The sequence below is a fragment of the Phyllobates terribilis genome, unplaced genomic scaffold (genome assembly GCF_046119375.1).
Source record: "Phyllobates terribilis strain yellow unplaced genomic scaffold, ASM4611937v1 Scaffold_2__4_contigs__length_985480577, whole genome shotgun sequence".
In the NCBI taxonomy this organism is placed as follows: Eukaryota; Metazoa; Chordata; class Amphibia; order Anura; family Dendrobatidae; genus Phyllobates; species Phyllobates terribilis.
The window spans coordinates 691,165,396-691,178,534 of record NW_027362762.1 but is presented as its reverse complement, the minus strand read 5'-3'; the positions used below and the strand labels follow the sequence as shown (position 1 = coordinate 691,178,534).

Below are 13,139 nucleotides of genomic sequence, written 5' to 3'. Positions count from 1 at the left end.
TTGCTATTCCCTTATAGTAGTTTTAATACAGTACAGACCAAAAGTTTGGACACACCTTCTCATTTAAAGATTTTTCTGTATTTTCATGACTATGAAAATTGTACATTCACAGTGAAGGCATCAAAACTATGAATTAACACGTGTGGAATTATATACTTAGCAAAAAAGTGTGAAACTACTGAAAATATGTCTTATATTCTAGGTTCTTCAAAGTAGCCACCTTTTGCTTTGATGACTGCTTTGCACACTCTTGGCATTCTCTTGATGAGCTTCAAGAGGTAGTCACCGGAAATGGTTTTCACTTCACAGGTGTGCCCTGTCAGGTTTAATAAGTGGAATTTCTTGCCTTATAAATGGGGTTGGGACCATCAGTTGTGTTGTGCAGACGTCAGGTGGATACACAGCTGATAGTCCTACTGAATAGACTGTTAGCTGCTTTTTTCTTGCCATAATACAAATTCTAAGTAAAGAAAAACGAGTGGCCATCATTACTTTAAGAAATGAAAGTCAGTCAGTGCGAAAAATTGGGAAAACTTTGAAAGTGTCCCCAAGTGCAGTTGCAAAAACCATCAAGCGCTACAAAGAAACTGGCTCACATGAGGACCGCCCCAGGAAAGGAAGACCAAGAGTCACCTCTGCTTCTGAGGATAAGTTTATCCTAGTCACCAGCCTCAGAAATCGCAGGTTAACAGCAGCTCAGATTAGAGACCAGGTCAATGCCACACCGAGTTCTAGCAGCAGACACATCTCTACAACAACTGTTAAGAGGAGACTTTGTGCAGCAGGCCTTCATGGTAAAATAGCTGCTAGGAAACCACTGCTAAGGACAGGCAACAAGCAGAAGAGACTTGTTTGGGCTAAAGAACACAAGGAACGGACATTAGACCAGTGGAAATCTGTGCTTTGGTCTGATGAGTCCAAGTTTGAGATCTTTGGCTCCAACCACCGTGTCTTTGTGCGATGCAGAAAAGGTGAACGGATGGACTCTACATGCCTGGTTCCCACCGTGAAGCATGGAGGAGAAGGTGTGATGGTGTGGGGGTGCTTTGCTGGTGACACTGTTGGGGATTTATTCAAAATTGAAGGCATACTGAACCAGCATGGCTACCACAGCATCTTGCAGCGGCATGCTATTCCATCCGGTTTGCGTTTAGTTGGACCATCATTTATTTTTCAACAGGACAATGACCCCAAACACACCTCCAGGCTGTGTAAGGGCTATTTGACCAAGAAGGAGAGTGATGGGGTGCTACGCCAGATGACCTGGGCTCCACAGTCACCAGACCTGAACCCAATCGAGATGGTTTGGGGTGAGCTGGACCGCGGAGTGAAGGCAAAAGGGCCAACAAGTGCTAAGCTTCTCTGGGAACTCCTTCAAGATTGTTGGAAGACCATTTCCGGTGACTACCTCTTGAAGCTCATCAAGAGAATGCCAAGAGTGTGCAAAGCAGTCATCAAAGCAAAAGGTGGCTACTTTGAAGAACCTAGAATATAAGACATATTTTCAGTTGTTTCACACTTTTTTGTTAAGTATATAATTCCACATGTGTTAATTTATAGTTTTGATGCCTTCAGTGTGAATGTATAATTTTCATAGTCATGAAAATACAGAAATATCTTTAAATGAGAAGGCGTGTCCAAACTTTTGGTCTGTACTGTATTTATTTTGGTGCACAGATCCATTCCAGTTACTACATATTTGATGTTTTTTTCTGGAAGCCCCCATCATGCCCCCTGTAAGACCATGTGCACATGTTGAGTATTTGGTGACTTTTTTTACATCAGTATTTGCAAGTCAAAACCAGGAGTGGAACAATCAGAGGTAAAGTATAATAGAAACACGTCACCACTCCTGTATTTATCACCCACACCTGGTTTTGGCTTACAAATACTGATATTATTCATAAAGTAGAAAATCAAAGGAAAAAAGTGCCCAAAAAATGGCACCCGGGAAACAGGAATACAGTATCCAGACAAAGACCATGTATCAAGACCTAATGTTGGTTATGACATGAAGCACCTATATACCAAGCAGTGCATTATTGTAAGTCTATAAAGAGATATAATAAAGTGCAGTGTGCTCAACCAGTTTTTCCTGAAACATTCTTTGCAGGATTTTGATTGGAGAGTTCCTAGTTTGGAGAGATTTCCTTCAGGATCCTCATCAAAGTGACTTGCACTCTTTTTTCCACTAAGCGATTTTCAAAACCTTGTCAAGAAAAAAAAACCTCCTTATATGAAAAGCAAAGTAGATTTCCCACGGAAATGAACTGGAAGAGTTTTCCAATAATTTTTTAAGCTTTTTTTTTCTGTTTTCAATAAGGGTTTTGGTGAGGATCTGCTCCAAAAAACTATTAAAAAACAAGTGTGAACCAAGAGCAGACAAGAACAGGAGGGGACACCCATAGAAATACACAATGCGCAATTTCGCCTTCTTTAGAGGTATAAGTGGGCCCACTTACCTTTTGGACCCCTGTGCGGCTGCACAGGTTACACCATTAGTTTGTCCACCCCTGGTGTAACCTAAGTGAGAAGTCAAAAAGACTGAAAAAATGATCAATGTATACAAATCCATATGCATTCACTACAATAGAAAATCAGCCTGAGCAAAATCCCAAGTAAAGAAATACAGAACAAAGCAGCGCTTCATTGAACACTATATGAAGGCTATTTTTTCGGACGATCATGCGCGCGAGGTCTAAATGTGAATAGTTTCCTGGACCTCGCGTGGCATACGTATTGGTACTTACAATCAATGGTCAGTAAGAGAATCGTCTGTCATAGAAATCCTTACACATTACAGTTATCTCCAATCCTCTAGGTACACTGTACTGTACAGAGAATAGGTTTTACATGTCTGTCCTAGGAACAGACCTTACACAACACAAAGTATCTGCAGAATAATTGCCTGCTGCTGCTATTTGTTTATTCTGCATCTCTCTGACCAGTCTGACATGTTTGCTTGGGGTATTATAACATGGCTGCAGCACCCGCAGTGGCTTTCCGTCTTCTGATTTATTTTGTTTGAACTTGTCTTGCAGTTGCTTGATGTTGCTATCACTGAATACTTTTCTGCTATTTTGCTGTCATTTTAACTGTATCCACTACAACAACCTCCCATTACATGACCTCTCTTTCATTGTCTATCTTTTTTTTTTTCTTCATTTTTTAACATTAGAGGGACTCTCACCTTTACTGAATTGTAGTTAGGTCAGTATATTCTGTATCCTGATGTGGACAACTGTATATTTCTGTACAGTGCATTGGTAAATTTGGGATGTGCTGTAAGGGGTAGGTATTAGGATCCCTCGTGTTCCAGAACTGGGAAGAGGTTATTGTTATTGCCCATTGTTCCCTGTAAGCCAGATATTGCAGAAATACATACAGTGTTGTGAAAAAGTGTTTGCCGCCTTCCTGATTTCTTATTCTTTTGCATGTTTGTCACACTGAAATGTTTCAGATCACAAAAGAAATTTAAATATTAGAAAAAGATAGTAATCACAAAATAATATTTTATTATTTAGATAGCGCTAACATATTCCGCAGCGCTTTACAATTCAGACAATTTACAGACATTTTTGGCACTGTCCCCAATGGGGCTCACAATCTAGATTCCCTGTCAGTATGTCTTTGGTGTGTAGGAGGAAACCAGAGAACCTAGAGGAAACCCACGCAAACACAGGGAGAACATACAAACTCCTTGCAGATGTTGTCCTTGGTTGGATATGAACCCAGGACCCCATCGCTGCAGTGCTAACCACTGAGCCACAAAATGCAGTTTTTAAATGAAGGTTTTTATTATAAAGTGAAAAAGAAATCCAAACCTACAGGGCCCTGTGTGAAAAAGTGATTGCCCCCTAAGCCTAATAACTGTTTGGGCTGCCCTTAGCAGCAACAACTTCAATCAAGCATTTTCGATAACTGGCAATGAGTCTTTTACAATGCTCTGGAGGAATTTTGGCCCGCTCATCTTTGCAAAATTGTTGTAATTCTGCCACATTGGAGGGTTTCCAAGCATGAACCACCTTTTTAAGGTAATGCCACAGCATCTCAATCGGATTAAGGTCAGAACTTTGACTAGGCCACTCCAAAGTCTTAATTTTGTTTTTCTTAAGCCTTTCTGAGGTGGACTTGCTGGTGTGTTTTGGATGATTGTGTAACCCAAGTGCTCTTCAGCTTGAGGTCACAAACAGATGGCAGTACATTCTCCTTAAGAATTTTTTGGTAGACAGCAGAATTCATGGTTCCATTTACCAGTCTTCCAGGTCCTGAAGCAGAAAAACACCCCCAAACAATCACGCTACCACCACCATATTTTACTGGTGGTATGATGTTTCTTTTCTGAAATGTTGTATTACTTCTATGCAAGATGTAATGGAACATACACCTTCCAAAAAGTTCAACTTTTGTCTCGTCAGTCCACAGAGTATTCTCCCAAAAGTCTTGGCAATCGTCAAGATGTTTTCTGGCAAAACTGAGACCAGCCTTTATGTTCATTTTGCTCACCAGTGGTTTTCGTCTTAGAACTCTGCCATGCATGCCATTTTTGCCTAGTCTCTTTCTTATCGTGGAGTCATGAACACTGACCTTAACTGAAGCAAGTGAGGCCTGCAGTTCATTGAATGTTGTTGGAGTCTTTTGTGACCTCTTGGATGAGTCGTTTCTGCGGTCTTGGGGTAATTTTGGTCTGCCGGCCACTCCTGGAAAGGTTTATCATTGTTCCATGTTTTCGCCATTTGTGGATAATGGCTCTCACTCTGGTTCGCTGGAGTCCCAAAGCTTTAGAAATGGCTTTATAACCTTTTCCAGACTGATAGATCTCAATTACTTTGTTTCTCATTTGTTCCTGAATTTCTTTGGATCGCAGCATGATGTGTAGCTTTAGAGGATCTTTTGGTCTACTTCACTTTGTCAGGCCAGTCCTATATACGATTTCTTGATTGAGAACAGGTGTGGCAGTAATCTGGCCTGTGTGTGGCTAGGGAAATTGAACTCAGCTTCCCAAAGATGTGATAAACCACAGTTCATTTATGTTTTAAGGTGGGGGGGCAATCACTTTTTCACAGAGCCTTGTAGGTTTGGATTTCTTTTTCTCTTAATATTAAAGATCTTCATTTAAAAACTGCATTTTGTGTTTACTTGAGTTCTCTTTGTCTAATATTTACATTTGTTTTGCATTTAAGTGTAACAAACATGCAAAAGAATAAGAAATCAGGCAGGGGGCAAACACTGTTTCACACCACTGTAATATATAAACACACAGCACCATAATAATTAGCTATAAAGTAGCCAGATGTAAAGAGCCACATTATATCCAAGTAAATAGTTTTAGGCTGTAGCTGTATGCGAGAAGTTTCTGCACCTACAAATCAGTATTCTGCATCTGAATTGGGTTGTTTCTGCAGCTAGCACATTAATTTGTGCAGTCACCAGTATCCATGTCTCCATGTCTAACATAGTAAAAGTTATTGCTTGCATCCCTGGTGGTCTAGTGCCGTCAATGGGTTATTGCCCTAATGCCTGGTGGTCTGGGGCAGTTAAGGTGTTAGTATTAGCATCTCTAGTAATCTAGGGCACTAAAGAGGTTAATGTCAGAATTCCTGGCAGTCTTGGGTAGTGTAAGTGTTTCTGGTAGTCTAGGGCAGTGAGGGAGTTAATTCTAGTTTTCTTGGTGATCTCGGGCGGAGAAGGTGTTGATGTCAGTTTTCCTGGTGGCCTTTGGCAGTGAATGGGTTAGTCTAATGATCCTTGTTGGTCTGGGGTTGTCAGATTGTTAATTTTAAGATTTGTGGTGGAGGGAACTCAAATGGGTTAGGCTACGTGCATAATGTGTCTTTCCTATACCTTGCACTATAGGTTTGTTACAATAGCTCTCTATTATAAACACATGCCTTGGCATCTATCCTGACTTTGGCCTATGTCAGGCACATGCCTTCTGAGTGTATGTGCCTAAAAGTGGGCACAGTCGCACTGTGTACTAGTCTTACTTAATCAGAGTTGTCCTGGCTGTAAAAGATGCTGGGCTCTGTTGATTTAGCTTTCTGATTTCTTCCTGTGCTAATCATATAGATGTGTATAGGGTGATGATACAGAGAACTGTATCATCACCCTATGCTGCTACACAGTTTTCTGTATGATCAACAAGGTGATTCTGAAGAAATGAGCATATGGAATCTGCCAAGGGCTGACCTTCCATATGTGGGATAGCTTGACTTCTGGCCCATAACAAAATCTTTTATTGAGTGATATTTTATTATACCCTTTAGGGCACAGTCAGACGGCCATATAACACTGGCAATGATTGCATCGCAATGCTCGGACTGGCCAGCGGCACTCCTGACCTGAGCGTGACAGCATGTATTTCTATGCAGCTGTCACACTCGGGTCAGGAGAGCCGACGGCCAGTCCGAGCATTGTGGTGCGATCGTCGTCCAGCCATCTGAATGCACCTTAGATTTAGTATTTAAGGGAATTATCACAAGAGACAGAACTTTTTGGGCCATCACTGGTAAATTGGGAATTTATGGACTTTCTAGGTATTAGTAGATCAGATCACAAATATATTCTGAAATAAATGAAATGTGCTTGTTTCAGGGTTTCTGGCATAGTTTTTGCATTTGAACTTGCATTGATAGGCTAGAGAATTGTCCTTATTGTCTTCGGTGCCAAAATCCATTTCAAATCTGACCAGTGGAAACTAACTCTTTACCTGCTATTCATTTATTCATGTTCTCCATTTTGTTTTGTCCAATTTTGAGCATGTCTTCCTGAGCTGCATGCTTTCAGCCCACGTGTCTCCCACATCATTCCCAGCATTTGCATCTTGTCTGGTCTTTTACTCATGCTTCATCTTCACTCTATACACAGATTCTCTCGTCTTATTGACTTCTCCAATGTATGTTGCCCTGGGGCTCTCACCCTATCTTGTCTATTACAGAGAATTCCCGTAATGATTCTGCAGTACATTCCACAGTGAACCTCACTATTATGTACCATGGTGAGTTTTTGGGGTCTCCAGACCTTCATCCTACCTCACCTTCTAGCTAACCACTCTCACTATATTCATAACAAGCCCCAAAAATGAAGAACTTGAGTCTTATGTGCTCCAAAATATGAACCTGAAGTCTTGTAAATCACTTTATGGAAGCATGTTAAAATTGCCCAGCACTGGTTGTATTACATTATATTTCCAATGTATTGTAAAGACTCAAACAGAAAAGCATGCTTGCCTCTTGGAAATAGACTTAGTATTGCCTAAACTTTAAATGGCTCCCAAACTCTACAGTTCAATATTAGTAAGATGTGCTTGACTCATGCTATATCTTTTCCTTGTCTTTCCCATTTTGTTGTTGCTAGCTTGCTGTTTTTAACCAAGGCTAGCTTTGCGCTTTTGACTTCTTGACCATTGCAGTTTTAGGCAGCAGGATTGACATCATTGTTTTTTTAATACAATCAATACAACTTCAGTCACATAAAACTTAGAAGTTCGCCAGTTAGTTGCTCAAAAAATAGTTAACTTGTAAAAATCCCTGAACTCCCCTAATTCTGCCACTTTTTTCCGTTTTGCTCTGTGTCACTCCATTTCAGAGATATTCACATTTATTGGTTTTTGGAGCTCTATATGTGAAATCTCTGCTTGCAGTACAACTGGGCATTTCTTAAGAGTATTCTCTGAGGGTGTGCATTTTCACCATTTCCTCCCAGTGTAGCAGTCTCACTTACTACCGAGCTATGATTGGCATCATCTTAAGAGGGAGAAGTAAAAGTGTACCCCCCCCAAAGAAAACTCTGGCGAAGCGCCCAGTTGATCTAAAAGCAGCGATTTCACATACTGTGCTCTAAAAGCAATAAATGTGAATCTCTCTGCAGTAGAGCGATGCAACAAAAATGGAAAAATTCATCAGAATCAGGGCAGTTTAGAGATTTATTTTAGCAATGTGTTTCACTCAATCTTTTTAGCAAGTGACAGGTCTTTTTTAAATAGTTGTAACACAACCGTGATGTATCCACACTGTGATATTAACCATTGCTAGTGCAGATATTGTATGTATTAAATACATTTACCATGGAAAATGAAACCTCTAGAACATGTACAGGTAATGAGTAGTATAAACTGAATGGAGGTGTTGTCTCTTAAGGAGACAACACCGTAAAAGCAATAGGTATCATCTTCCTCCAAGTTTGTGTTAGGTTATTGTGAAACGGCAACAATTTCAGATATTTTGCTTTTTTAAATATACATACAAAATTAAAATTAATGCCACCAAATATTTGAAACTTATGTTTAGTAAAAAAAACAACAACTAGATTTAAAAAGTTGTTGATGTTACAATCCCTTTAAATGGGGTTGTCATGCAATATGTCACTACCAACCTGTGTGTCTCAAATTATATAGGCCTGGCATAAGGCAGAGAACAGGCAAAGAATCTTGGCAAGGCTCAAGCCTTTTTTTTATACCAATATTTTTAACAATCTATTTAGTTTGATTTACAGTATCATAAATATAATCATTACAGTATGTTGCACCCTTCCGCTGCTCACCGTAATTACAGACATATAGTCATCATTTGTGTTATTTTTAAAGTCCCTTTTCTTTTTTTCTCTTCTCGTATTTTTTTATTTTTGCTTAACCAAATATCCCCAAGTGGCCCATGAAGTTCATCAAAAATAAAAAATGCTCTCTATTTTTGTCTTTAATTCGTTTTGCAACTTTTTAGTGCAAAAAAAATAGCAAATTCCGCTAAAATGAATTAATATATGCACCATATGCGAACATAAAATCACATTAGTGCCTGGAGTACATTTGCTCCAAAATTTTGAATTAGTCAAAGACATCTGGAAACCAGGCAAACGCATATAAACTTTAAAAAAAATGCGCAAATTAAAAGGTTTACTTGTTCCATCTTGTGAAATGAAAATTAGAAAATAGAGCAAGAAAAACATTGGATGAGGAAACCCTAAATAAATCTAAGGCTGAGTTCACACGATGCGTTTTTCATGCGTTTCCGCGGCGTTTTTGCAGTTGCGGAAACGCCGCGGAAACGCATGAAAAACGCATGGTAGAAGGGCAGCAATGTTCCCCAATTGAAATCCGCATGTGCTGTGCCCATGATGCGTATTTTTCCGCAGCGTAAACGCTGCGCTCAAAAATCCGCAGCATGTCAATTAATTTTGCGGAAACGCTGCTCTTTTGCCGCCATTGACTTGCATTAGACCGCATGGAATCCGCATCACTGTATATGTTGATGCGCTTTTCATGCGGTCTAATGTGCGGATGGTACCCGGGTGTGGATGAGAGGACTCTCATCCAGACCCAGGTACCATTAAAAAAAAAAGAATAAAATAAAAAATATATATATTCTCACCTTCTGACGGCCCACGCTGCGTCCTGCTGGCTTCCCGGGCACTTCGCGGTTGAATGAAGGACCTTCGCTGACGTCAGAGTCATGTGACCGGGTCACGTGACGCTGACGTCGGAAGGTCCTAAAGTCTTCACTGCCGGCAGCCGGGACCGAGCGAAGCCGGACACCGGGGGCCATCAGAGGGTAAAGTATAGATTTATTTTTTAGTTTTTGACATTCACACACTATATAAATCCATGCCGGTTGCATGGATTTATATAGTGTAAAGTTGACAAGCACTTTCCAAGTGATGCTAAAATCGCTTGGGAAGCGCTTGTCAACCCGCATGCGGAAATGAAAGTGAAGAACGCTCCATTTCCGCATGTCCCTGGCAGGAAACCGCATGTACAATCCGCATGCGTTTTTTCCTGCCAGAGAGATGCAGAAACGCTCAGGAAAAAATCCTGAGCATTTCTGCATCGTGTGCACATACCCTAATAGTTCAAGGCCAATTTACTTAATTGTCAAACTTACAATATATTTTGTACCGTACAAAAGGAGATATGTGTTTTGTTTTTGTCTCATCTGTAGTCTTTTTATTTCTGTATTCATTTAGTTTAATTACAGTGCTATCACTGGATCTAATACATGTTAGTGGCCTCGGAAGACAAGCAGATGAAGTGATGAACACTCATATAATAAAGCTACTGATGGGCTCCCTCTAATTAACAAGTAATTGACTAACGTTAGTCTCCAGACCCAATAGAAGTCCCATGAGGCCTGTAAATAGATCCTTAAACAGACAGCAGGTGCCTTCAGTAACAGATTGAACATCACCAAAGAGACTAAAACGCTTGATTTCCAGCGGGACATGTACAAAAGCAACAATTTCTATAAGTAAAATGACCATTTGTCTTAGCCTTAGTACTATCTGATCTAAACGCTTAGAGCAAAGTTCCCATGATGACTATTTGCTGAGTTATTGATGTTTCCGATTTTCTGCAGTATTTCTGCGCCTTTGCATTTTTTTTACAAGCGGTTTTCTTTTCTTTTTTTTGCGTTTTTGTCACTTTTTGGTATCTTATGTTTTTAAAGCACCACTCCAGCATTTTTTTTATTGCAGAGCTGCTACTAATCTAAGGTTGCTGGCACGTAGTCTCATGCTCAGTCGTTGTCTTCATCTTTTATCGGCGCCACTCCAGTCAGTTTCCAGCAGTTTGTGACGTGCCGGAACGCTCCAGTATTTGCTGACTGAGCAGGAAGTCACAATTCAATGTAAATGTATAAGGCCAGAACAAGTACCTCTTAGACTTACATAAAGAGCTTGTTACCCTTACCTCTGACTTCCAGTTAGTCAGAAGTTGTGGTCGCAAGATTTTGGATCGGGACCAGAGCAGCTCCAGGAAGAACTGAAGACGGTGGCTGGTAAGTATAATGCTAGTGTCAAGGGTGTGTCCGGTGTGATAGACCGTTGCACTGGATCCGGCTGTAGAAGGTCACTGTGCTTGGCATTGTAGACGCCTTCTTGATCCTCTCATCTCTGTAGTGTAGTTATATCCTTTTTCCTTTAGGACCAAACAACTACCTCCACCTTCTGCTGCTGATTGACACACGCTTGCTTGGTAGTTAAAAACTCTCAGTTTCTCCAGAGAGTCGCCGGTTATAGTTCTGTGTACCTCTGTGCAGGCTTGGAGCACTAGCAGTCGGCTGGATTCTTCTTTGGTGCCCTTGGAGGACAGTTGGCATTATCTCTCTGGTGTCTGCTCAATCTAAGTGTATCCCCTTTGTTTGTTTACCTTGTTGTCTCAGGGTCCGTCCCCTGGTAAATGGCGTCCATGCTCTTTCTTTTCCAAGAAATTATCTTCAGCTGAGAGAAATTATGAAGTGGGTAATAGGGAGCTTTTGGCGATTAAATTGGCATTCGAAGAATGGCGACATTCGTTGGAGGGGGCTGTCCATCCTATTACTGTTATCACAGACCATAAGAACCTGTCATATCTTCAGTCGGCTAAATGTCTCAACTCTAGGCAAGCTAGATGGTCCCTGTTTTTTACTAGGTTCAATTTTGTTGTCACTTTCCGTTCAGGGGTCAAAAATGTCAAGGCTGATGCTTTGTCCCAGAGCTTTCCTGGTGGTGGTGACCATGAGAACCCTGCCCAGATTTTGCAGAAGGGGGTAGTTATTTCGGCATTGTCCCCTGAACTGGAGGGTTAGGTGTTGGAAGCTCAGGAGGACACTCCTGCCCTTCGGGGAGATTATTTGTACCATCTAATCTGCGCCGCAAAGTAATTAGGGAACATCACAACTCTGTGCTTGCTAATCACCCAGGTGGTAAGGCAACTGTGGCCCTCCTTTCTCGTAGTTTTTGGTGGTCGGGGTTGCATCAGGATGTGGTTGAACATGTGTGCTTGTAGTGTTTGCGCACATTCTAAAGTATTGCATACCCATCCGTCTGGTACTCTTCTTCCGTTATCTATTTCTAGCAGGCCATGGACACACTTGTCCATGGATTTTATTACTGACCTACCGGTATCTACAGGCAAGACTGTGGTTTTGGTGGTTGTAGATAGGTTCAGTAAAATGGTTAACTTAAACGCATTACCGGCATTTCCAAATGCCAAGACTCTTGTTCAGGTATTTATAAATGAGATTGTGAAGCTTCATGGGGTTCCTTCCAATGTAATGTCAGATCAGGGAACCCAGTTTGTTTCTAAGTTCTGGAAAGCTTTCTGTTTTCGACTGTGGGTGCAGCTGTCCTTTTCCTCTGCCTTCCATCCTCAATCGAATGGGCAGACCGAGCGCATTAATCAGAATTTAGAGACTTACCTCAGGTGTTTTGTCTCCGAAAACCAGGAGGATTGGGCATCTTACCACTGGCAGAATTTGCTATTAATTCGTTGCTCTCCTCTGTGTGGCGGAGGGTTCTGAGTAATTTAAAGATCATGGGAGACAGGTCCGGACCTGGCGAGCGTTTCCTGTCAGCCATACATTTATACCTAAGTGTGAATGACTTTGTGTGGTTGTCTACCAGGAATATCAAGTTGAAGGTTCCTTCCTGGAAGCTGGGTGTAATGCACACGCCCGGACTGACTGGCGTGTGCGTGTTTATTGGTTCCACTATGCCATGAACCGGAGAGTGCCTGGAGGGGCGTAACTAAGTATCTGCCCGATCCGACCAAGATCGCACGACGGCATACGACGCCAGTGCACCAGGGAGGAACCGAGCAGAGGGACCAGGGTCTACTCCAGGTCAGACTCTGGACACGGCTGTTGACCCACACCGGGGAATACAGGAACAGGCAGACTAGAGCGCAGGCTGGGTAGGGTACAGTACAGACTGGGAGACAAATTCAGAGCCGCAGATGCGATAAACAAACAGAGTAAAGCGAAACCGCAGGTGCGGTAGACAAGGCTGAGCAGAGCAGAACCGCAGACGCGGTAGACAAGGCTGAGCAGAGCAGAACCGCAGATGCGGTAGACAAGGCTGAGCAGAGCAGAACCGCAGACGCGGTAGACAGGGCTGAGCAAAGCGAAACCGCAGACGTGGTGGACAGGGCTGAGCAAAGCGAAACCGCAGACGCGGTGGACAGAGCTGAGCAAAGCGAAACCGCAGACACGGTGGACAGGGCTGAGCAAAGCGAAACCGCAGACGCGGTGGACAGGGCTGAGCAAATCGAAACCGCAGACGCGGTGGACAGGGCTGAGCAAAGCGAAACCACAGATGCGGTGGACAGGGCTGAGCAAAGCGAAACCGCAGACGCGGTGGACAGGGCTGAGCAAAGTAAAACCGCAGACACG

At 42.1% G+C, this 13,139-nt stretch overlaps 1 protein-coding gene across 18 annotated transcripts in view; it reads left to right on the top strand.

The window, feature by feature from the left end:
• Window positions 1–13,139, top strand: part of NFASC (neurofascin) — a 165,695-nt gene that overhangs the window by 68,717 nt on the left and 83,839 nt on the right. For 13 of the 18 annotated variants that reach the window (XM_073666996.1, XM_073667006.1, XM_073667022.1 and 10 more), the window contains one exon: window positions 6,938–6,997. The exons of the other annotated variants lie outside the window; for them this stretch is intronic. In XM_073666996.1, the coding sequence (XP_073523097.1) occupies window positions 6,938–6,997 (60 nt within the window). The remainder of the gene's footprint in view (window positions 1–6,937; window positions 6,998–13,139) is intronic. 18 annotated transcript variants of the gene reach the window in all.